The sequence below is a fragment of the Leopardus geoffroyi genome, chromosome C2 (assembly GCF_018350155.1).
Source record: "Leopardus geoffroyi isolate Oge1 chromosome C2, O.geoffroyi_Oge1_pat1.0, whole genome shotgun sequence".
In the NCBI taxonomy this organism is placed as follows: Eukaryota; Metazoa; Chordata; class Mammalia; order Carnivora; family Felidae; genus Leopardus; species Leopardus geoffroyi.
In genome coordinates, this window is record NC_059333.1 from 58,810,014 (window position 1) to 58,834,636 (window position 24,623).

Here is a 24,623-nt window from a genome sequence, read left to right on the forward strand (position 1 = left end):
CCCAGGGCTCTCCCAGTAGGACCAGGTGTCTCAAGGGCCTGGGGCCAGAAGGAAGGACCTGTTCCTGTGTGGAGACAGGATGGTGTGGTTTTCCCTTCTCCTGAGAGGCAAGTACCTTTTCTTGGGTTTTGACCCCTTGTGAATCACACAGAAGACTTTCCAGAGGTGTGGCTCTTTGGTTCATGTGCTGTGGAAAGAGTTGAACTTTGTGACTAAAGCATGTTGAAGTGTCTGGAAAAAAAATGGCACTCACGTATACACTATTCTGCAATTGGAGATGAGTTTATGGGTCGCCACACATCTTAACGGTGAGCACAATGCCTGGTGCATGATAAGGTTTCAACAACTGTGAAGCAATTGAAAGATTTAAGAAGAGAAACCGGGGCGCCTGGGTGGCTTAGTCGGGTAAGCGGCCGACTTGGGCTCAGGTCATGATCTCTCGGTCCGTGAGTTTGAGCCCCGTGTCGGGCTCTGTGCTGACAGCTCGGAGCCTGGAGCCTCTTTCAGATTCCGTGTCTCCCTCTCTCTGACCCTCCCCCGTTCATGCTCTGTCTCTCTCTGTCTCAAAAATAAATAAACGTTAAAAAAAATTAAAAAAAAAAAAAAAGAGAAACCGATCTTTTCTGGAAGTCACTTAGGGACAGGAAAGAGACAGCCAGATCAGTGGGATGTGCCCCTTCTCCTATTCCCAAGAAAAATTCTACCCATGTGTCCAATTCTTTTTTGCCTCTCAATTTAACTTAGTTCTGTAGATTTTTTTTTTAATGTGCTTTGCAAACAATTACAAGAGAGACCGATTACAAGAAAAGAAGCTGCTGGTCTTGTTAGGCATTGAGACTCTGCACAGACCAAGTGGGAAACAGCAGGAAAAAAACAGCCCGGTTTGAAAAATAAAGACAAACTGTAGGGTTGTGGGCAGTCAGAGAAACGAGTGGTCAGCATACACCAGTGGGGTTTGAGTAAATATATTTGCTTTCCTTTACACGTGTTTATGTCTTCTGAGGATGAGGTTCACGTTTTGTCTTTTTTAGATGTGGGCTCTGCATGGACTCCTGCTCCATCCAGAGTCTGGTCAGTGCTGAGAAAAACGAGAGAAGTCTCTCTGAGCCTTCCCTTCTCTGCTCCTATTACTGTTTCATTGCTTTAAAATAACTAATTCATGCTGTCACTGCGCTGATGGCAATGGTATCCTCAGACATCCTTTCACCTTTCGGTTATCGTTAGAGACCATGTATTCTTAGCCTCAGAAGGTAGTCCCCTCATCATCTATTTAGGAAACCGAGGTCTGGAGAGAGCAAAGAGTGAGCTTAGAGTTCCACCATTTTGGGGGGCAAAGTCCAGCCCATGGGGCAACTGCACACCATCAGTGGCCTCCGACTTTGGCAGGCACCCCAAGGTCCTGCTCAGTTCAGGCTTGGCTGATGTCTGGGAAGCCACAAAGAGCACAGGCGGTGAGGGGGGAAGGGATGGGTTGACAGGTGTCACCATCAGACTGTAGAAGACTCTCTGGGATGATAAAGACCACTCAGTGCTTCCCCAAGTGCCTTGCAAAAAGCACCCTCTGTCTAAAAGGGGGAAGAACTTATACTGACCCATTTAACAGATGGCAGAACTGAGGTATGCTCAGATCAAATGACTTTCAAGTTACTTTCTGAACACAAGAGGCTGGCTTGAAAAAGAACAGAGTCAGAGAAATGTGAGCAGAATCTCCTTCTCTCTGAAGGCTCCTGCGGTAACCTGGGGACTCATCTGTCCTGTTCTACCTATGCCCTTCCATTCCTGCGAGTATTCGAAGCACCCGTCACCTGCGGTTGTCCTAAAAATGTCAGCGTTTGCATTTATTGTCAACGGTAGATTTTCCTGACCCTGCCCTTTTCTTGTACCTCTCTTCTGTTCTGAATAAGAATTTACTCACGGGTTAAGGGATTATTTATAGATGCTACTCTGAACATAAAACGGAAACCACCAAACCTGCAGTGGCTGTATGAAATGTGCCTCTGTGTACTGGCCATGTACAGGTGTGAGACCGGCGAGGGGAAGGGAGTTTTCTGATTATATCTGTGCTCCCTCAAGGAGCAGTTTAGATCCTCAACCTCAGTATCTTATCCAGAACACAGGAATTCTTTCCCTGATGGATGACCTCTACAACCTAAATTGTGTAACATAGTGTGTGTGTGTGTGTGTGTGTGTGTGTGTGCATTTTCAGGAAAAAGGGCTTCACAGCTTTCATCAGAAATCCTGAAATCCATGGAAAACAAGATCAGCATTATATACAGACATAGTAGGGATTCCAAAGCCCTCCCAAAGTGCTCTCCTGCTCAAAAATAATTCCCTTCTGTAATCCCTCTAAATGTCACCATAAGAACAAATTTCTTTGGTTAAGCATTTATGCTTAATGTATTGCTGATAAAAGGTGTATACTATTTGGGACAAATAATACTTTCACGGATAAGACTCAAATTTGTATAACTTCCATTGTACTAAAAAGTTATAAACCGGTCAACTTCAGTAAAGGTCCAAAGTCCAAATGAAAAATTCCAGTATAAAACCCAGCGATTGTGTTTCTCTCTCCCTGGAGGAGAGCTGGGTGACCCTGATCATCAAGCACATCAACACGTGATTTTCCTCAGACATCGTGAAGTTTTTTTGTTTCTCTTTGCTCTTTGAGATAATTTATTCAGGGTCTGTGGTAAATCAACTACATACATTAGATGCAACCCTCCTGTTGATGGGTGTTAAAGCTGAGCCTTCAAGTTACATGCTCAAGGTCATAGAGGGAGAAGGACGTAGAACCAGGATTTGAATCATTATCTGACTGTAATGTCCACACTCTTTCCCCTAAGTGAACCCTGGCCAAGGGTCAAAGTTAGAGTTCCATGTGAGAGAACTTTGTTGAAAACAGGAAGTTAGCAGAGGACAAGATGCCCAGATGTGATTGGCTCTTAGCTGAAGCCCACCAACTGGCTGAAGTCTCAGCAAACCTGTGTTGGCACATCCAGCCTCATGGGACCAGATTTATTAACCTCATTGGCATTTAGCACATTTTAAATAGCAGTTATTTAACCTTGGTTAGTTTTGGGGTCAAAACAGTGATTAAACACATAACGTATCCACTACCTTGTCAACAAACTTCTTGCTGTTTTAACATCCCTAAAATTAGGACAATGGCCGTGGCTTAAATAAAACAGGAAGTTGAGAACACAGGTGTGAATATAGAAATAGGCTAATTTGCTAATTATTCTTGGTCTCATATAAATTGTGGTTTAATATTTTCATGCCAGTTTACTCGTATCGGCTCTTATGAGTTACAAAACCCAAACACATTTGTGTTGAGTTTCTCTCCAAATATGATCATTTAGGCCTGGGGTCTGCAAACTTTTTTTTTTTTTTTTTCCTGAACAGGGCAAAAAAATAAATATTTTTGGCTTTGCAGGACCTCAGTGTGTGTCAACAACGACTCAAGTCTTCTGTGTTTGAGCAGCCATAGACAGTATGAACATGTATAAGCATGGCCGTGTTCCAATAACAATTTACTTATTAAAAAAAAAAGGCACTAGGTCAGGTTTGGCCTGTGGGCCACAGTGTACTGACCCCTGTTTTAGGGAGTAGACAGAATTCTAGGAACAATGAGAAAAAAATTAGGAAAAATAGAACATACAGAGAAAGGCTCATTGGAGAAGGGGTATGTGTGTGGGGGTGTTATTTTTCCCATGGAGACATTTTATTATTATTTTATACATGACATATGAATTAATCCACATATACATCATACAGTTAAATAGAGGCTCTTCTATGTAGTATGTTGGAAGAGTGTGGAATCGGGAGCCAGGAAATCGGGCTCTGGATAAAGTTTTGTCAGTAACTTGCAAAGTTGCATTGGCCTCCTTATCCTCTCTGAGCGAAAAAGGGATGGTGGCATTAGAGTGTCTCCATAGGTCTTTGTACTCTTCCATGCTCTAATGCTATGATTTTCTTATTAAGATATTTCTAGGGAGAAATACAAGGTTTAAAATATGGATTAAAATTATACTAAAAATTATATAAAAACCTGGCCTAGAACTTACTGATTCAACCCATGTAACCGACAAAGCCATGAGGGCCAACAAGTCAAAGGACACTATGCAAAGACCATCGCTGAGTGGTGTGGAGTGAGAGGAACGCACCCAGCCTCCCCCTCCTCCCCCCGCCCCCTGAAGGCTCCAGGTGAAGAGTTGGGCCCACGTGTGGAATGAGTAGACCCCCCTGGCATGCTTAGTATGATGGGTAATGCTTCCTTGTGACTTCAGAAGGCAATTATGTAGACATTTTATGAGAAGAACCTGGACACAGGAGCAGACTCTTTGTGATGCTCCCAGCTGTGGAAGACCAAGAAGGCCCTCCCACCACTGAGCAAAGCAGCCAATTCCCAAAGCCATTTGGAATCAAAGATGGCCACTCCCTTCTCAAAGAGTGGTGTTTAGGATAAGTGGTTGGTCTTTGTGGGATGAATATTGAGTAGGATCTAAGGATGCCTGTGGTTTGTAAACCACATTCTGCAGAGATCCCTGTAGAAAGGGGTGGCGTGTGTGTGTGTGTATGTGTGTGTGCCCGTGCGTGTGCCCCTTAAGGGCTCTGTGCCCCATGCCTGCTTCAACCAGATCCCCATACCCCCAGCTTTTATTTACTGGTAATTAGACAAGTTCTGGTCTATTTCATTTTAAACAAGAAACCCGAATCTCAGAAGGTAACATAGGCGGATGTGGCTGACGCAGGGAGTGGAAGGAGATTTTACCAGGAGTGAGAAGTTCATATTCATTTTCTGGGGAGGGCAAATGCCTTGGGGAGGAAGGCACATGGAGAAGTGCATACGACGTCTCGGTTCTTCTCAAGAACTCCCTGGGTCTCTTGGTGTTGGGGGAAATGTTCTCATAGTATGCCCCAGAGATCCCTGATGACCTTCTTCCGAGGACGCTGTGATTGATGAGGGTGTAGGAGAGATCTTCTAAGGAGCTCTGGTCAGCATTATCCTGCTGGTGAAAAAAGAGCCTCGTCAACAGTGGGTTTCTTGCCATTCCCTTTATACTCTAGGCTCAACCCAGACCTGACCTTGGGCAAAGTCTGTCTTCCATGACCATCTCTCCCCCCATCTCTTAGATGTTTTTCCTAAATGGCTGTCCCCACTCCAACCCCTAGCCCAGGCCACCAGAGAGCTCATGCTTTCTGGAGTATTCGGCCTACTCAGGCATGTCTTCTCTGCTCCATGTTCCAGAGTGACCCCTGACCACTCCGTGTAATTCCCAAATCTCAGGCCCTGAAGGCAGCCTATTCATACATAACAGAACAATCTGAGGATACCTTCACATGGCTGGGTTATGATATTTAACCACTCGTTCTAGACACTTTGGCATTATTAAAAAGGGAAACCACTCAAGAGAGGTTCCTAGTCAGCGGCATCTCAGGAGATAAAAAGCAAAGCAGCAAATCTAAGAGGGAGAGCCTGGATCTGGGACGGAGGCTTGGTTTTGAATCATGTCTTTGCCCCTCTTGTCAGTTGTCTGGCTTTGGGAGAATATCACTCAATCTCTCAGTTTTCTCATTTGTAAAACAGAGGGAATCATAGTGCCAATCTTAGAGGGTTGCTGTAACAGTTACATGGACACTACAGGCAAAGCCCTCAGCACACTGGTGCCAACAAAGGACTCCGTGTGTATTAGTTCCTTTCAATAAGACGTATAACAACAGTGGTGGCAGCTGCTGCTGCCCTCGGGCCCCGTACAGGGTCCTGGGCTAACAAGCATTGGCACCTAAAGTTTTTCTTTCATATCGAGCTTTGAAGGGGTCTTGGAGGCCAACTTCTGCCATCTGGGGTGTCCGCATTTCCGTCATCATCTCAGAAAAAGGCTCAGAGATGTTTGCATTACCTGGATGGGAGCAGATGACATTTCTGTATCTGGAGAAAGAAAATACACTCAATGAATTTCGGGTCACGGGGAGATTTGAGGACAGAGGATGGGGAGTGGCGGGGCAAACACTTGGATATAAGCAGCCAGAGAGCCACATGATAGCCCATCAGGCTACCCTGACCTGCAGCACACCCCTGGGGAGTGACGGCACTATCTAAACAAGATACAGCAGAGCCGTGCTGGGGCTGAGAGGCTGCATGGAGGGACACACATTCGGTGGGGCATTGGAAAGGAAATCACAATTCCCTCCATCCCTCATACAAAATTCATTGCAGACCCGCATGTACCAGCACTGTGGAGACAAAGAAAAATCAGAAACATTTCCTGTCCTCAAGGGGCTCACAGGCTAGCGTAGGGGACAGACCAGGGCCTCAGAGGATCCACCATGCAAAGGAGGGCTGTGGTGTCTACGCAGGTGAGGGGATGGCCGTCATGCGGGGGCTGGTGCTCAAGAAAAGCTTGACAGAAGGAAACTCTCTCTCTTTCTTTCTTTCTTTTTTTTTCTTTTTTTTATTTGAAGAGGCAGAGAAAGAGCATGAGTGGGGGAGAGGGCAGAGGGAGAGAGAGAATCTTAAGCAGGCTCTATGCCTACGTAGGGACCCTACTCAAGGCTTGACTTGGGGCTTGACTTGGGCTTGATCCCACAACCGAGGCATCATGACCTGAGCTGAAATCAAGAGTTGGATGCTCAACGAAGAGAGCCACCCAGGTGCCCCTTCAGAAGCAAACTCTTAAATTGAACCTTCCCATTCCTGAATTTGCTAGCAGATACAAACAAAAGCAGGCCAGTTTATCAAAAACCAGTTTATTTAAAACCAACTGGCTCTGGCCCCTCAGTAAAGAGGCAAATGGACTTGCTCCCCCCTTCACAAACACATCAGCTCGATCAGCAAACGTGAGCTTTCCCACGGAAGCTGCATGGCGCCATCCTACACAGAAGGTGGGTAAGCCCTTGCAGGCCACTTGATTTATTATTATGGATTTGCATTTCCTCAGGACTGACATCCCGGATGCTCTTATCTCCATAAATTCCCATGGCCATCTGGGACGTCCCTGATTATCACTACAAAAAAAGTCTCCGAGGGGCGCCTGCGTGGCTCAGTCGGTTGAGCGTCCGACTTCAGCTCAGGTCATGATCTCAGGGTTCATGGGTTTGAGCCCCGCGTCAGGCTCTGTGCTAACAACTCAGAGCCTGGAGCCTGCTTCGGATTCTCTCTCTCTCTCTCTCTCTCTCTGCTCCTCCCCCACTCACGCTCTCTCTCTCTCTCTCTCTCAAAAATAAAAAAGTAAACATAAAAAAAAAAATAAAAAAAAAAAAGAAAGAAAAGCCTGCAAGTTTTGGAATTAGAGGTCTTATTTCTACCGGGTTTGGCTCTGATGGAGATTGGGGTTTCCAGGAACCCATGATTCCCCTGGTGACACTAGGGATGGGAGGGCCATATTATTCCTTTTTCATACTTTACAAAACTAGTTGATAAGACTCAGAGTGAATGAATTAGGCTCCGCTCTTTCAACCCAGGAAGGCAAAGTCAAAACTCCTTCAGTTTTCTTCTTTAGAGATCCAGTGGCCTGTCCTCATGCCTATGCTTTCTCTCTTTCTCACACGTGATGCTATTCGCTACCCTCTCCTTCTCGAATTCCTTCTTCTTGGCTTCAGTCCTGTTCTGTCTCCAGAGACCGTTGCCTCACCTCCTAAGTGATCTTCCAGCATCTGTTCTTGCCACTCCCTAACACAATTAGTTCTCTGCACAGCCACCCAGGCGATGTCTTTTAAGGCTAACACCATCACACCCACCCTTCTTTAAAATAGTCCTGCGGTTCTCAAGACAAAAGCCCCAGTCCTAAGCTTGACCACAAGGCCGTGCCCCTCCTGAGTGCTCTCTGTGCCCGCACTGGCCTCCTTGTAGTCTCTTGGAAGCACCTGGCACCTCTGGCTCTCCAGTTATTGTTCCCAGTTAACCCCTTCAGCTTCCAGACCTCAGGGAGATATGGAGTCACCAGCTCCTGATTCAATGAGCTCACAGTCTAGTGGAGACGGAGACCAGCAACTGGACAAATGACTCAGACTGATGTGGAAGGTATTACACTGGAAATAATGCCCAGGGAGCTTTGGAAGCGCGGAGAAAGGGCAATTGGAAATGTAAGTCTATCAAAAGTAGGAAAGAGAAAGCAATGACTTACTCTCCTTATCGGAATCCGGCTTTGCCTCTAAACCGTGTGTTTTTTTCCTGAAAAAAGAAAAGAAAGAAAATTGGTTCAGTGTTCAGCAACTCTCCAAGGAAATTACACTCAACTCTAAAACCTTATCTTTGAGTCTTTCATTTGTTAAAGGTATACCCCCTTCAGCATAGAGGCAAACGAAGATAGATAAAAAGAAAAAGGAAGGATAAGATCAAGGAGAAATCTACACCTTTGTGTGTGTGTCTTTCTCCTCCCTTCTCCTTTTTCTTTTTTTTTTTTTTTTTTTTTTTTTTTTTTTTTTTTTAATTTTTTTTTTTTTCAACGTTTATTTTTGGGACAGAGAGAGACAGAGCATGAACGGGGGAGGGGCAGAGAGAGAAGGAGACACAGAATCGGAAACAGGCTCCAGGCTCTGAGCCATCAGCCCAGAGCCCGACGCGGGGCTCGAACTCATGGACCGCGAGATCGTGACCTGGCTGAAGTCGGACGCTTAACCGACTGCGCCACCCAGGCGCCCCTCTTCTCCTTTTTCTAAGGCTGAGGTGGAATTGGTTTATAAATGGAGAATCATGATGATGTTATAGGTATTGGAGGATGTTTTCTTCTAACAAAATCTCAATTTCTTTTATATCATGTGAGATAAGGAGCCAAGGTTATTTCCAGTCCCAACCCCAAGCTCAGTCTGTGATCTCCAAGCAAACAAGCAAAAAAACAGCTCCCATATGAACACAGAGGTAACTGCTCTGTAGAGATGACGCCCCCACCCCAGAAAAACACAGTATAAATGTAATGGATGCTCCTTATCATCTCCAGAGATGATGACATATACTCCAAGGAGCATGACTGTGTGTTCTGCTTTGCTTAGATGGCCTAGTTAACGTCCTTATCAGTCATTTAGGGACCCTAAACTATTTTTAGGGTCTCTTTCACTCTCAAAGCTTTCTCAGTGCAGAGGATGAATTATATGACCACCCTGGCTGTAAGGGACAGAAATGTATGCTTCTGTACATGGGGATTCTGGGGCTAGCGGTGGGATTCAAGGGTCTTTCTCTGCATTGTAGCCAGTTTAATTCTTGCTTCTGAGGCTTTCCCGTTTGAGGAGCACTTATCAAGACTATTGTTCCTGTTTCTCACCAAACTCAAATTGTCACTTCCCTGACTGACTCTCAGATGACTGTGTCCAGGTAGTGACAGGCTTCCACTGTGGCCACAGACAGTGGGCAGTTACAGGTGATTTAAAGCAAATACCACATTGAAACCACACTTAAGGAAATAACTCATGAAATAATTCTCCACTCACCACGGAAGGCAGAGACAACCTTCAGCAATGTAGCAGTCCCAGCATCTAAAATAACCGTGAGATGACACAAATCACAATGTTGGTTTCTGCAGCTTTGTTAGGTGACTCTCTTCCCTTTGCCATTTCTGTGAAAAACCTTTTTTCTTACCCCAAGACAGTATTTATTGTAGATGACTTGGACACATTTAGCATGCTAGAATGACTCCTTCCTTCCAGGACATTAACTGACCTTTTGAAATATGAAGATGATGCTTATCAACTCCTAATCAGGGAAGGGACTTTCGGCTGTATTCCCAGCAAAGGGAAAGGGCTTGCTCATGACTGATTTTAATGATTTGCTTGGACTCTTGTGATGAAGGACATGTGAGTTATCTCTAGGAAATCAAGGTATAAGTACATGGACATTTTAGAGATTTCTTTCAGGTATAGGTTATATAATATTTATATAGAGTTCTACAGCACTCTGAATTTCTCCGATTTATACCATATTATTATAATTGTTCTTTTGAAAAAAAAAAAAAAAACACCTCAAAACAACACAAGCCCAAAATGGTGTCACTTAGACTGAATTCTCAAACTGGTGCTTAATACATAATTTTTCTTGGGGGGGGGGCACAATTGATTGAGGGGCAGAGAGAGAAAGAATCCCAGGAGGGGGAGAAGGAGAGAGAGAGAGGAGAGTGGGGAGAGAGAGAGGGAGAGAAATTGGGCTCACTCGAAGTGGAGATCGTGTTTTACTCAAAGTGGGTCTTGGGCTCACCCGATGTGGGACTTGAACTCACAGACTGTGAGATCATGACCCGAGCCAAAGTCAGATGCTTAATGACTGAGCCACACAGGTGCCCTTTAATATATATTTTAATTGCAGTTTCAACCTCCTCCAGAAATGTAGTCTTAACCCGTCAGCCAGGAGTTCTTTAATCTATGCCAATGAGTCTGTCACTTGGGCCCTCTCCATCCCCGTAAAAAAGTGAGATAATCTGCCTGATAAAGACACGTTGCTTTTCCCCTTGGAAAGTGGCCTCGCCTGGAATAATTCTTTTTTTTTTTTTTTTTTTTTTATTAGAGGTAGAGAGAAAGAACGTGCTTAAGGCAGGGGAGAGGGAGGGATGAAGGGAGAGGGAGACAGAATCTTAGGCAGGCTCAATGCCCAGGGCGGAGCCCCACATGAGGCTCATCATGAGCTGATCCAAAATCGAAAGTTGGATGCTTAACCAGCTAAGCCACTCAGGCACCCCGAGAAATAGTTCTTTTCTTTTGCTAATAACTTTTTTAATATTTTATTATTATATTTATTTTGAGAGAGATATAGTATGAGAGGGGAAGGGGTAGAGAGAGAGGGGGACAGAGGATCTGAAGCAGGTTCCATGATGACAGCAGAGAGCCCAACTCGGGGCTTAAACTCACAAACCAGGAGATCATGACCTGAGATGAAGTCAAAAGCTTAACCAACTGAGCCACCGAGGTACCCCGCTAATAACTTTTTTAAAATTTAGTTTCTTCACTTTATTATTCTTTTTTAATATTTACTAATTTATTTGAGAGAAAGAGAGAGGGAAAGAGAAAATCCTAAGCCAGCTCCACGTGGTCAGCACAGAGCCTGACTCAGGGCTCGATCCCACAAATCGTGAGATCATGACTGGAGTCGAAATCAAGAGTCAGTCACTTAACTGACTGAGCCGCCCAGGTGGTCCTAATTCCCATCCTTCTTCTATAAAAACTTTCCATTTTGTGTAACTCCTTGGAGAGCCTCTCGACTTGCTAGATGAAGTGTTGCCTGACTAATGAATCGTTTAATAAAGACGACTAGCTTTTCAAATTTACTTGGTTAAATTTTGTTATTTAACAGTTCATTTGTTGACATCCTACACGAGAACATTAGTGTCATAGAGCTGGGGACCATATTTATTTGCCAGCACATGCCACAGTATGGAGCACACAGTAAATCTATTTTCCATAGGTATTTCATAAAAGAATGAGTAGCCAAGAACAGAGCATCTCTAACTGGCTCAGATCCTCAAATCTACCTCCTTGATTCAAGGCATAGGTAAATCAACAGGACTTGTGATCTATTTTATGGCAGAAAGGCCCAGGATCTTTTTGTGGTCAGATATCCAGCCTGAAGTCTAAGTATCATTCTGGGCATCTTTCTGAATTTGAGTCATAGTCAGCTGCCTACATAGTTAAATGTGAGGGTCCTTTATAAAGTATTGCATGTACCAGTAACACTATGTAAAGTGTAAAATGTCACTCAGAGATATCATCCCTAGTGATCTTCCCAAGGAGTTCCCTTGGAAAGGGCAGGAGAGGAGAAGCTGTGGGCGTCAGCAAGGCTGAGTGTTCTGACAACCCCTCGGGTCTATGTACCATCAGAATTTGGGGGCTGAAAGGCGTTGGCTGTAGTTATTCCTCCCCTTTGGGCTACTTTCGGCCATTTGTTTATATCTCCTGTTTCTGTGGCTAAAGAAACGCTAGAAGGAAACCAAGGAATCTCACCAATTGCTAAGAAATCTGGTTCACGGAGCAGATTTGGAAGATGAGAAAAGACATTCAAGTTTGAGTTAGTCAGTGTCTCTGGAAACCTTGAGCCAGTTTCTTCATCGGTAAAATGAAGATACTTCCCCTGCTTACCTCATGGAATTGTAAGGGTTAAATAAAGTTAAATGCGGGCAAAAGTTATTTTTAAACTGGTTATTTCCCCCACTCAACTTTTCTGTAACACATTCTTGCTCTTCAGCTTGGATGCTTTGGTCTGGGATGGGTTCAGAGAACCTCCCTGAAGGAGGCCAGATGCGTCTCTATGACACCAGGCTATGTGCCAGCAATTCCAGGCTCCTGTCTCTTACACAAAACTTCTCTGGCCCCCTGGTCCACCCAGTCTCTCCCTTGTTATAATGGCCATGGCCCTTCTGGTCTGTTTCATTCTTTGGACTGTGTGCTTTAACATATGTCCAATGATATCCCCCAAATATGTGACCCTGAGCTTGCACTGAAGAAATGTATGCTGCTGGGGGCGTGGGGAGTCTTTGGGCGTCTAACTCCTAACAGAAGCTTTGGGTCAGTGGTAGCTTTTTAACTGATATTCTTTCAAAAGCTTCTCCTGAAACCATAGGAAAAGTGCAGATAACCCTATGGGCCACAAAACAACTGGTTTTGCCACCCTTTGGGATTCTTGGACCCCGAGACACTAGTTTCATATTTGAGTGATTGCCTGACACTCAAAGGGAGTAGTCAGAAGAGTCTTGGTTTAACAGCATCAGGATAATTGCAAGTGTCTCTCTCCACAAACCTTTCACCAATCGTGATGATGTGGGAGATGTGGTCACCTCAGAAATAGAAACTTTGAGCTTCAAATGGAATGGCCAGGATGGAGCTTGAGCACAAAGGGACTTGCGTTAAACGAACAGAGACAGCAGGAAATAGCGATCTTATTTCTAGTTGCTGGGGATCACACTAGGTTCCTAGTACATCTCCTCTCCAAAGGTTCAAAGTGTTTTTGTCTTGTCTTCACATTTACTGTTATTACAACTGATGCTGGGTCTAAGTAAGGTGCTCCGTGTGGAGTATGTGAAGTTCAGGACCTGACAGACTTCACTCTTCATGGGCAAAGGCCGGGAGGTTTCTTGGATTTGTTCTCACCTGGATGTTCTCTGTTTGAAGGTATGATTTTCCAGACCAGGTTATCTTATGAGTATTCTGTTGCCCCCTAAGACCCAATCTATCAGGAATAAGCTAAGTACTTCCTTTCCAGGCTTCCCACTTCAATTCACAAGTTTTCCAACCGCCATTTGTGTGTAGCCCCAGAATCGCCTCGGCTTCTGCTTGTTGCCCTCAGATCTGTTCACAGCCCCTCCTCAATGTAAATGGCAGCCTTTTATTTGATGGTTTCTCCATTGCCATGGCAACAGCCCACCAACATTCTCCAACAACCTCCATACACAACCAGTCCTAAATCATTTGTTCCCACATGGCCGGGATTCCTTATGGTGACCATGAGAGTATCAGTATATAGAGAAGTCTATCTGCTGGGCACAACATTCAGGACTGTATACAGGGATGGGGAAAGGTACTGGCTTTGTCTCATGTAAATCATCATCTTTTACAGCACCAAGGCAGAGAACAGGGGACAAGAGGAGAAAAAAGGATTAAATAAAGAAAAATCTATTAATTGTTTGGGTTAGGTTTCTTCTGTATAACCATTTTTTTCCATTTGTGGAGAATTGAGAGTATAGAGAAAAAGAAACTAAAAAATACTACTTATGTTTGTTTATTACTTTCTCTCAACCTCTCTCTCTCTCTCCACACACACACACACACACACACACACACTACATGTATGTAACACATACATTGTATATATTTCATTTAATCTCAGACTAATTCCATGAGGTAGATATAATGATTCTATTTTTTTTTTACCAATGAGAAAACTAAGGCTGAAAATGTTAAGCAACTTGTCTGAGGACCACCAGTCAGTAAGTAAGACTCTGAGCTCCTCTCATAGAGAACTAGGTTCTCTCACTCTGCTCAGTGAGGGTGGGGGTGGGATTTCCATGGCTTTTGTAACAAATCCGGTCTGGAGAACCATGATGGGGGTGTGCTGATTGGATGGTGAAGTTGAAAATCACATCCCAGTAAATATAAATATAAGACCTTAAAAAATTATATTAAGGGAGACATTTTATTTATTTTTATTTTTTTAAGATTTTTGATTTTAAGACGGGGTGAGTGGATGCGCAGAAAGTGAGAGACAAAATCCCGACATAGGACTCTACCCTGTGAACCATGAGATCATGACCTGAGCCTAAATCAAGACTCCTGGATGCTTAACTGACTGAGCCACCCGGACACCTCTAAGGGAGATATTTTAAATTAGCATGGAAATGAAGATGCTGAGGCAACTGATTAACTACTTGGGAAAAAAATGTGTGTGTGTGTGTGTGTGTGTGTGTGTGTGTGTATTTGACACCATATAGTGAATGTATGGGGCTGCATGTAAAGCAATAAAACAAACAAAAAATTATACTGTGGATTTGTCTTAAGAAGGGGAAAGAATTTTAAGCATAAATTGGTAGAAAACAAGGAGATTTCTAGATTTAATTCAGTTATGTTTAAGAAATAGTAAGCAAACAGGGGTGCCTGGTGGCTCAGTCAGTTAAACATCTGACTTTGTCTAAGGTCATGATCTCATGGTTCGTGAGTTTGAGCCCCACATTGGGCTCTGTGATGTCAGCACAGAGCCTGCTTCAGATCCTCTGTCTCCCTCTCTCTTTGCCCCTCCCCCCTACGCTTTCTCTCTCAAAATAAATAAACATTTAAAAAGATAGTAAGCAAACATAAAATATCTGCATGGCATGAGATATACAGAAAAAATATTTTTTGTAGTAAGAGAAAAGGGCTAATTTCTTCAAAGTACAAATAGCTTGTATTAGCAATAAAACAAAGTAGACCATACTTATCAAAATAACACTAGCATTCTTCACAGAACTAGAATAAATAATCCTAAAATGTATATGGAACCAGAAAAGACCCCGAATAGCCAAAGCAATATTGAAAAAGAAAACCAAAGAGGGAGGCATCATAATCCCAGACTTCAAGCTCTATTACAAAGCTGTAATCATCAAGACAGTATGGTCCTGGCACAAAAATAGATGCTCAGATCAATAGAACAGAATAAAGAACCCAGAAATGGACCCATAAACATATGGCCAACTAATCTTTGACAAAGCAGGAAAGAATATCCAGTGGAATAAAGACAGTCTCTTCAGCAAGTGGTGTTGGGAAAACTGGACAGTGACATGTAGATAAATGAACCTGGGCCATTTTCTTACACCAGACACAAAAATAAACTCAAAATGGATGAAAGACCTAAATGTAGGACAGGAAGCCATCAAAATCCTCGAGGAGAAAGTGGCAAAAACCTTTTTGATCTTGGCTGCAGCAACTTCTTATTCAACACATCTCCAGAGGCAAGGGAAACAAAAGCAAAGATGAACTACTGGGACCTCATCAAGATAAAAAACTTCTGTACAGAGAAGGAAACAATCAGCAAAACTAAAAGGCAGCCAATGGAATGGGAGAAGATATTTGCAAATGACATATCAGATAAAGGGTTAGTATCCAAAATCTATAAAGAACTTCTCAAACTCAATACTCAAAAAAACAAATAATCCAGTGAAGAAATGGGCAAAAGACATAAATAGACATTTCTCCAAAGAAGACATCCAAATGGCCAACCGACACATGAAAAAAATGCTCAACATCACTCATCATCAGGGGAAAACAAATTAAAAACACAATGACATACCACCTCACACCTGTCAGAATGGCTAACATTAACAACTCAGGCAAGGACAGATGTTGGCAAGGATTCAGAGAAAGAGGAACACTTTTGCACTGCTGGTGGGAATGCAAATTGGTGCCGCCACTCTGGAAAAAAGTATGGAGGTTCCTCAAAAACCTAAAAATAGAACTACCCTAAGACCCAGCAGTTGCACTACTAGGCATTTATCCAAGGGATACAGGTGTGCTGTTTCGAAGGGACACATGCACCTTCATGTTTATAGCAGCACTATCAACAATAGCCAAAGTGTGGAAAGAGCCCAAATGTCCATCGATGGATGAATAGATGAAGAAGATGTGGTATATATATACAATGGAGTATTAATCGGCAATCAAAAAGAATGAAATCTTGCCATTTGCAACTATGTGGATGGAACTGGAGGGTATTATGCTAAGCGAAATTAGTCAGTCAGAGAAAGACATAAATCGTATGACTTCACTCGTATGAGGACTTTAAGAGACAAAACAGATGAACATAAGGGAAGGGAAAGAAAAATAATATAAAAACAGGGAGGGGGACAAAACAGAAGAGACTCATAAATATGGAGAACAAACTGAGGGTTACTGGAGGGGCTGTGGGAGGGGGGATGGACTAAATGGGTAAGGGGCATTAAGGAATCTATTCCTGAAATCATTGTTGCATTATATGCTAACTATCTTGGATGTAAATTAAAAAATATATATATATATAGTGGTGTCTTTGAGCTCCCTGCAGGTGTTGAGAGCTCAGGAGAACATCCCCTCCCAGCCCTCAGAAAGTTGTTCCATTTCTGAAGTCATGGTTGACTGCCCTGACTTCCCTTGATAAAGTCCTTCTGCCTTTCAGCTGTTCTCCACCAGCTGCTCGCACTGATTCTGGGGAGAAGGCCAAACCCATAAGGAATTGAACTTAGTGTCTGATACCTAGAGGCGCTTCATGTTTCTCAGTTCTTTACCCAGTTCCCTCCCCTCACCCAAAAACCTCTTTTTCTCTTTCTGGCTGCGTTCCTCTGCCCCATCTCTCCTGCTTTCCCTTGGGGAGTCTGGACTCACCTGTTTTTCCTCAGCAGAGAGTTCCCCATTTTCTCAGGTCTCCTGGTGACTTCCCCTCAGCCAATCTGCAGCTCTAGCGAGGGCAGCTCCCTGACTTACAGGCTGCTGTGGAGCTCGGCCACCAGTGCAGAGAGCTGAGAGCTGAAATGAGAAGTGTTCCTCCCTGCAGCAGGGAGGAGGACCCCAGGAGGAGGAGAGTCTGAGGTGCACACATGAACAACTTCCTAAAATGTCAGAGATGGCAAAGGTGAGCAAATTATGCCACCCTAAGGTACGCCTCTTCAGTGTGTTGATTATTTTTTCCCCCAAAGTTTATTTATTCATTGTGAGAGAATGGGAGAGAGCATGAGCAGGGGAGAGGCAGAGAGAGAATCCCACGGAGGCTCTTGGCCCAGAGCATGGTGGGGGACTCGGACTTACAAACCGAGAGATCATGGCCTGAGCTGAAACCAAGTCTGATGCTTACACCACCCAGGCACCCCTGGCATATTAGCTATTTTAAGCTGGTTATGACATGGGAAACAAAGGCAAAAGGATATGCAGATAAATTTAAGTTTCCTTAGAACCTGCAGCCCATCGACAAACACTTGAGGCAGGCAGAGGATCATATTTCTCCAGGAACTCCTACTGCCTTAATGTTAAGGCTTTGCTAGAGGGAAAAACAACCTTAGCTTGACTGACAAAAGTGAGGCCTCCAGTATCCCTTGAGTCTTCTTCAGCATATGAAAATCCTTTGGAAACTTCCCCTTGCCTTTACCTTCCCCAACTCCAAAGTATATAATCAGTCCCTCCTCACAATCCCGGGGCAGATCTTCCTGCCCGTGGGTCTTTTCCCCACGTTTTAAGAAAATCACCTTTTTGCACCAAAGACGTCTTAAGAATCCTTTCTTGGCTGTTGGCTGTGGACCCACACCCCCTGCGACTCCAAAATCACATCAGTTATTTTTAAGAAGCTTCAGACACAGGGACACCTGGGTGGCTCAGTCGGTGAAGCACCTGACTCTTGATTTCAGCTCAGGTCATGGTCTTGCAGTTTGTAAGTTCAAGTCCCATATCGGGCTCTGTGCTGACAGCTTGGAGTCTGCTTGGGTCTCTCTCTCTCTCTCTCTCTCTCTCGCTTCTCTCTGTGTCTTGCTCCCCCCCTCCAAATAAATAAACTTAAAAAAAAACTTCAGACATAAAACAAGCTCTGAAAATCAAGTGGAAATTACCCAACTGCAACAGACATTTACATTTACAAGGGAAATCTCCAGGTGTAAGGGTGTCAGGTGGGGGGGGGGGGACGCTAAATCTCCAGAAACTGTTACTAAGGCAGAAGGCAATTAAATCTGCATAGCAGCATTACCCTAGTTTACTGTGCATTTTCCTCCTGCTTGGACTCTCTACCCCAACATTTTCTTTTGTCTTTATCTGAAAATGGTATTTAAGGTTATGGCTCCAGTCATTTGGGGAAGTTACTTAGTTTCTCTGGGTCTCTCCCTTGTATATGGGAGATATACGTGTTGTTCAATTTTGTTTTTCTCCTGTTAATTTGTCTCATGTCAATTTAATTCTTAGGCCAGTCAGAATCGAGGATAAATTCTTCTGAAGGAATTGGGCTACTGGCCTTCACCAGAAGCCATTGGTCAATGAGAGCACTGAGCTCTGGGGAAGCCCTGTCTGCAATTACGGTCAGGCCATGGGAATTTTTCACTTCAGATTCCTAAATTTATTAAAACACTTTGTAGTCTTGGAAAAAAAATCAAAGGGGGAACTTTGTTTTAAAGCAAGAAAAGTTTAAAACAAACTAAGTCACCCCATGGACCAATAGAAAATATTAACAAAACATATATCTGATAAAAAGAATTTATCCAGAACATACACAGAACTCTCAAAATTCACTAAGAAAACAAACACCCAATAACAAAATGGCCAAAATACTTGAACAGACATTTCACCAAAGAAAATACACAGATGGCAAATACATACATGAAAAAATGCTCAATACCATAGTCACTAGGGAACTGTAAATCAAACCACAACGCGGTACTTTTACACACTTATGTTAAAAAACGGAAGTCAATTGGGGCACCTGGGAGGCTCAGTCGGTTAACAGTCTTGATTTTTGGCTCAGGTCATGATCTCATGGTTTGTGAGTTTGAGCCCCGTGTTGGCCTCTGTGCTAACAGTGCTCCCCACTAACACTGCTTCGGATTCTTTGTCTCCCTCTCCCTCTCTCTGTCCCTCTCCTGCTCTCTCTCTCTCTCTCAAAATACATAAACTTAAAAAAAAAAAAAAAAAGAGAGGCTCAAACAAGTGAGTCTGAAGATTTAATTGGCTTTATAAGCGATTCATGAATTGGGCAGAATCCCATCCAGAGAGTAGAGAGACGCTCTGAGGAGCTGTGCAAAATGGAAGGTTTTTATAGAAGGAGGGTGGGGCAGGCACGTTATTAGCAAAAGAGAAGAAGGAAGTGTTTCAGGCAAGATCACTATCCCTTCGGGGGAAGACAGGGAGTCTCATTAGGTGGATTATCTCATTTTTTCGGGGATAAAGAGGGCCCGAGTGAGAGATTACTTCACTGATGTTGATCAGAAAATTCCTGATTTACCAGTTAAGATGTATATTTCTGGAGGAGGTTGAACCTGCAGTTAGGTATTAAGTCTCTGTTTGGTGACTTGGTAATTACTCAGGTAATGGCATTTTGGGTCTGTGGTTTTCTTGCTAACACCTATTAGAATTTCTACCTTTGAAAAAAATCCAGAAAAATTGATAATACCAAGTGCTGACAAGGGATGCAGGGCTTTGAGAGGTCTCACGTATTGCTGATGGGAATGCCAAATGATTCAGCCTTTTTGGAAAACAGCATGGTACTTTCTTATAAACATAAGCATAGCAGCATTATACAGCCTAGCAATCCCACTCATAGGCAGTAACCTAAGTGAAATAAAAAATAAGATTTCTAAGAACGTGTTTGCAAATGTTTATAGCGGCTTTACTCAGAATTGCCCCTCAAACCCTGGAAATAACCCAAATGATCCTCAAGGGGTGAATGGCGAGACAAACATTGTCACAACCATCCAATACTGCCCAGCAATAAAAAGGAATAGACTACAAATCTATACAACAACACGAATGAATCTTGAGTGTGTTATACGAAGTGAGAGTGGCCAGACTTAAAGCCTACCTTTAATGACATTCAGCACAAGGCAAAATGGTAGGGACAGAAAACACTTCAGCAGTGGCCAGGAGCAAGGGGTGGGGGAGGGATTGACCTTCAAGGGGTAGGAGGGAATTTTTCTGTTGTTCTTCTGTGTCTTGTGGTGGTGGCAACAGACTGCGTGCATTTCTCATAATTAAAATAGCTCTATATCAAAAAGGGTGCATTTTACTGTATGTAAGTTATGTCTCAATAGAAAAAATCAAGAGGTTAAAAAAAGAGAGAAATGAACTTGGATATTTGGTATTATACTTATATTTGATGGTCGGTTCCAGCTTGGGCACTCATTTGTTTCTTCATTTTTTCAACAAGTGTGTGTTAAGCACCTATGCTAGGCGGGTTCAATGTCGAGCAAAGCAGATACAGTCTTGCTCTCGTGGAGCTCCTTGAAATGAAATAAAGCAAAATGCTTTATTGCTCATCCTTGGTAATGCAGAGGTCGCACTTGCAATAGTCAGGAGCAGCACAAGGAGGGGACTAGTTGTGTGACACCAGAGCCACCACACATCACTGTGCCCTTGTAGCTGCTCCCCAGGCTTCACTGGGACTCCATGGAGCATTTCCAGGATGGCATTACTACCAACTGAAGAAAGACAACAATCCTTGCCTAGGAGGAGAAAACATTCTGAAGTGAGGAGGGTCTGTAAGCGAAAGGAGAGCAATGCCAATCTAGGGGGGCTTGATGCACAAAGCAAAATACATGATTATTTCCAACATCTTAGTACTATAAGGGCAAATACAAATTAAAAAATAAGAAGCCTAATTCTCTCCATTAAAAATGAGGGGGCAGACATTCTCCGCCCCCTCTCCCCCTTTTTAGAGCTTTTACATTAGAAAACTTTTAAGTTCTTAATGTATTTGAAAGGCACATAAATTCTGGAAAGGCTGAGTAAACAGCCGAGGAATGTTTCCATCAGGATCTGCAGGCTATGTCTTTGAAATGTAATCAGCAAGGAATATACACGCAATCTCCCAGTTTCCCCCTGGGGAATAGCCACAGAAATTGAATGGGCACCTGGCTCCAAATTGCAAGCCTACTTCCAGTTAAAAAGAGGAAATGTTCTCTTTGAAGGACATTTGGCAAATACATCACCAAATTAATTTAGGATGGATTATGTGTGGCAAGTGGTACAGTTAATTCTCTTGTTTGAGGACTAGTCATTGTTAGTCTTGAGAAAATGTATACAATGGATTGTATCTGCTTGGTTCCATAAAAGGGCAAGATTCTTCTGTTTTTGCAGTCTCCTTAGTGAATTACCTGTGGTTTGCCTCACATCCCAGTTTAGTGCTTATTCAATAATGAAACTTTCTACTTTTGTAGAAAGATTTTCTGGGGCAGCAGGGGATTTTGTTTTTCATTGTATTTCTCTAACAGTACCTCCATTCAAATTATCATTAACCTTCAGGTAATCAACTCTAGGAAAGATGTTAGGTGGCAGATTTTCTTATCTTGGAAATATGTGAAATTCAGGAAATGCTGTCCTCAGTAAATTAAATGAAACAATGAAGTAAGAAAGAAAAGTCTTTTTTTTTTTAAGTCGAAGACAGCACAGATGTGTGTGCGTGGCGGGGGGTGGGGGGGGAACAGAGAGAGGGAGAGAGAGAATCTGAAGCAAGCTCCATGCTGCCAGAGCCTGACGTGGGGCTCAAACTCACAGAACAGCCAGATAATAACCTGAGTGGAAACCAAGAGTCAGGCGTTTAACTGACTGAGCCACCCAGGTGCCCCTAAGAAAGAAAATTCTTAACAAAGCATATATTAAAAATTAGCTGTGTCCACTGAATACAGGTCAAAGAAATCTAGAGCTGCACTAATCTGTTTCTCCCATTCTCTTCTGTCAAAACCACTTCCTTGTCCAGGCTGGATAACTACAATAAATTTTAGGAAATATCTTCCAAGTTATTTAAAGCTTTCTTTTTTATGTATAGGAAATCTGGGATAACAGCCAACGGTCTGCCATTCCGTGTATGAAAAAAGTGGTGGGTGTTTGTGAGTGTGTGTGTGTGTGTGTGTGTGAGAGAGAGAGAGAGAGAGAGAGAGAAAGAGAGAGAGAGAGAGAGGATATGAAGTAGTCTTGACACATTGTTATAACTTAGAATTAACCTTTCTCTTCCCCATTACCTTCAGGAAACAATGAAAAAAAATTCAATGCAATCTAAAAGTCCCTCTCCTCAATGGTTTCTGTATCTTTCACACTGCCTAGAGGTCAGCAGCAGGGAACCAGAAATTTTCAGCATCATGAAGACAAAATGGCCCAGGACGTTTAGCCAGTGAGTAAGACTATTACTGTCTCATCAGTATGAATTAATATATCCCAGATTTGGGGTAGAGTGGTTTGAGCAAACAGGCTGGACATTGCCCCATGGGTTGCTAGATTCATTCCAATGTAGAACAAAGGCTTCCTTGAGTGCAGTCAACGTCACAGGGATGAGGGCTGGAAATCAATCTGCCGTTGCTGGGAAATCACTCCTTAACTTTTCAGTTTCACTTTTACTCGGGCCACTAGATGGAGAAGTTGAGCTGAGTGAACGTGTTAGCCATGCTCGCAAAAATTTCCTATGGTTGTGTGAGGTAGCAGGAAAGAGCGGGACATTTATAATACACACATTTATTGCAATGAAAATTACTCTGGACTAAATAATCTACCCCCACTTCACAAATGAAAGCAGAGCAGCCCACATCCCACAAAAAGAAGCCAAAATAACGAAACTTAGAATCAGACCATTCTCTTTACCCTTCTCCGTTCTGACCCCAGTGCCTACTACATGAGAACTATAGGAATTGAATTGGAAATAAAAGCCTGGGTCTTGTTAAGCAGATGATGGTGAAATCAGAGGAAAGTTGAGTTGAAATCTTCAAATTTACTCTTCTATCCTTTGGCATTACTGTAGACAATTGGTGACCCATGCAGAGACTGTTTTGCTGTATCTCAAGATCATAGGCTAATATAATAAAAATAGCTATTTGTTGAGAGCTTCCTATGATCCATGCACCGTGTTATATGTTTTTAAATATAGAAGCATCTGGGTGGCTCAGTCGGTTAAACTCCTGGCTCTTGATTTTGGCTCAGGTCATGATCTTGTGGTTGGTGAGATCGAGCTCCACATGGAGCTCTGCACTGACAGTGTTGGAGCCTATTTAGGATTCCTCTCTCTCTGCCCCTCCTCCTCCTCTCTCTCTCAAAATAAATAAATAAAACTTAAATGTTTTTAGATATAACTTCTCATTTGCTCATGCGAGCATTCTATGAGTAAATACTATTTCCTCTATTTTATAGATGAGGACACCCAGGCTCATAGAAGACAAGTTAATGGGGTTTTTGGAGTGGTGGTGGTGATGAGGTTCTGAGGTGATAGGGGTTTGGAGCCGACAGCCAAGAAAGAATTCTTGAAGACATCATTGGTGCAAAAAGGTGATTTTATTAAAAGCAAGGGGACAGGACCTGTGGGCAGAAAAAGCTGTACTGGGGTTGTGAAGAGTGACTGGTTATATACAGTGGAGTTGGGGGAGGTAAAGTCAAGAAGAAATTTCTTAAAGGGATTTCCATATGCTAAAGAAGACTCAGAGATTACTGGAGGCCTAGCCATTGTCAAGCTAAGGTTGTTTTTCTTTATAGCAAAGCACTAACATTAAGACAGTAGGGAGTTCCTGGACTTTAGGCTATTGATAAGATTGCCTTTTTTTTTTTTTTTTTAATTGTACTAAGGTATTTGCAAACTGATGGACACTCATCAGTTTAACCATTTGTTTTCTGAGATTTCCTTTGTTCTTGGGTAGCCAGAAGTGCTGAGGAATATTACATGTATCTCCCCTGGCGGGGGGGGGGGGGGGGGGGGGGGGTGGGAGTGGGGGGGAGTGGGCAGGATGTACTAGCTTGTGTTTTGCCCTCAGCTTGCCTTATGTTCCCTCATCAGTGGGGTCTAGAGCCGATGGCCAAGAAAGAATTCCTGAGATGTCTTTGGTGCAAAAAGGTGATTTTAGTAAAGCGCGGGAAAAGGACTCATAGGCAGAAAGAGCTGCCCCAGTACAGGATGGATAGACTGATATACTTGGGAGTTGGGGGAGATAATGTCAAAAGAAAGCTTTCCAAAGGGATTTTCATATGCTAAAGAAGACTCACAGGATCCTGGAGGCCTAGCTATTATCAAGTGAAGGTTGTTTTCCCCTCTAGCAAAGCATTAACATTAAGACAGTAGGGAGTTCCCGGAGAAATGTGATACTCTGCCTGCCTCAAGTATTTGTCAATGGGCTGCAGGTTCTAAGGAAATTCAGTTATATCTGCCATTTCCTTCTGCCTTTGTTTCCTACATTAAAGTGGCTTGCTCAAGGATACCCCATAATAAACAAGAGAGCTGGAAAGAAGTCCAAAAAAAGAGTGTGGACCTTATCTATTCACTGTCCTATTCAATTAGTACTTGTGAAAAGAGGAACTCGGCTTTGAATTCTGGTCTGTATCATTCCGATGTGTCTGGAAAGACTGAAACATGCCAGATATTTGGAGTGTGTTGTGCTTCCCAGTTCCTGGGTAGCTTTCAAACGCCTGGCTGGTTCAACTGCCAAGGCAGGTTAGAGACCTTTCAGTGAAGAGTGATTCTTTAAGCTTCTTCAGTCTCAAAGAATTGGATG

At 43.2% G+C, this 24,623-nt stretch overlaps 1 protein-coding gene across 4 annotated transcripts; it reads right to left on the reverse strand.

Annotated features, from left to right (window-relative positions):
* Positions 1-734: 734 nt before the first annotated feature.
* Positions 735-16,960, reverse strand: GCSAM (germinal center associated signaling and motility). 4 transcript variants are annotated; one of them, XM_045502027.1, is made up of 6 exons: positions 16,798-16,959; positions 9,424-9,468; positions 8,124-8,170; positions 5,901-5,929; positions 4,772-5,006; positions 735-1,078 (listed from the first exon to the last, which is right to left on the reverse strand). In XM_045502027.1, the coding sequence occupies exons 1-6, from the start codon at positions 16,824-16,826 to the stop codon at positions 990-992; spliced, it is 474 nt and encodes a 157-aa protein (XP_045357983.1). In that variant the 5' UTR covers positions 16,827-16,959; the 3' UTR covers positions 735-989. The 4 variants fall into 4 exon arrangements, with proteins under 4 accessions (XP_045357983.1, XP_045357981.1, XP_045357984.1 ...); XM_045502025.1 differs by having other exon boundaries at positions 4,772-5,009; XM_045502028.1 differs by lacking the exon at positions 9,424-9,468 and having other exon boundaries at positions 4,772-5,009; positions 16,798-16,960.
* Positions 16,961-24,623: the final 7,663 nt, after the last annotated feature.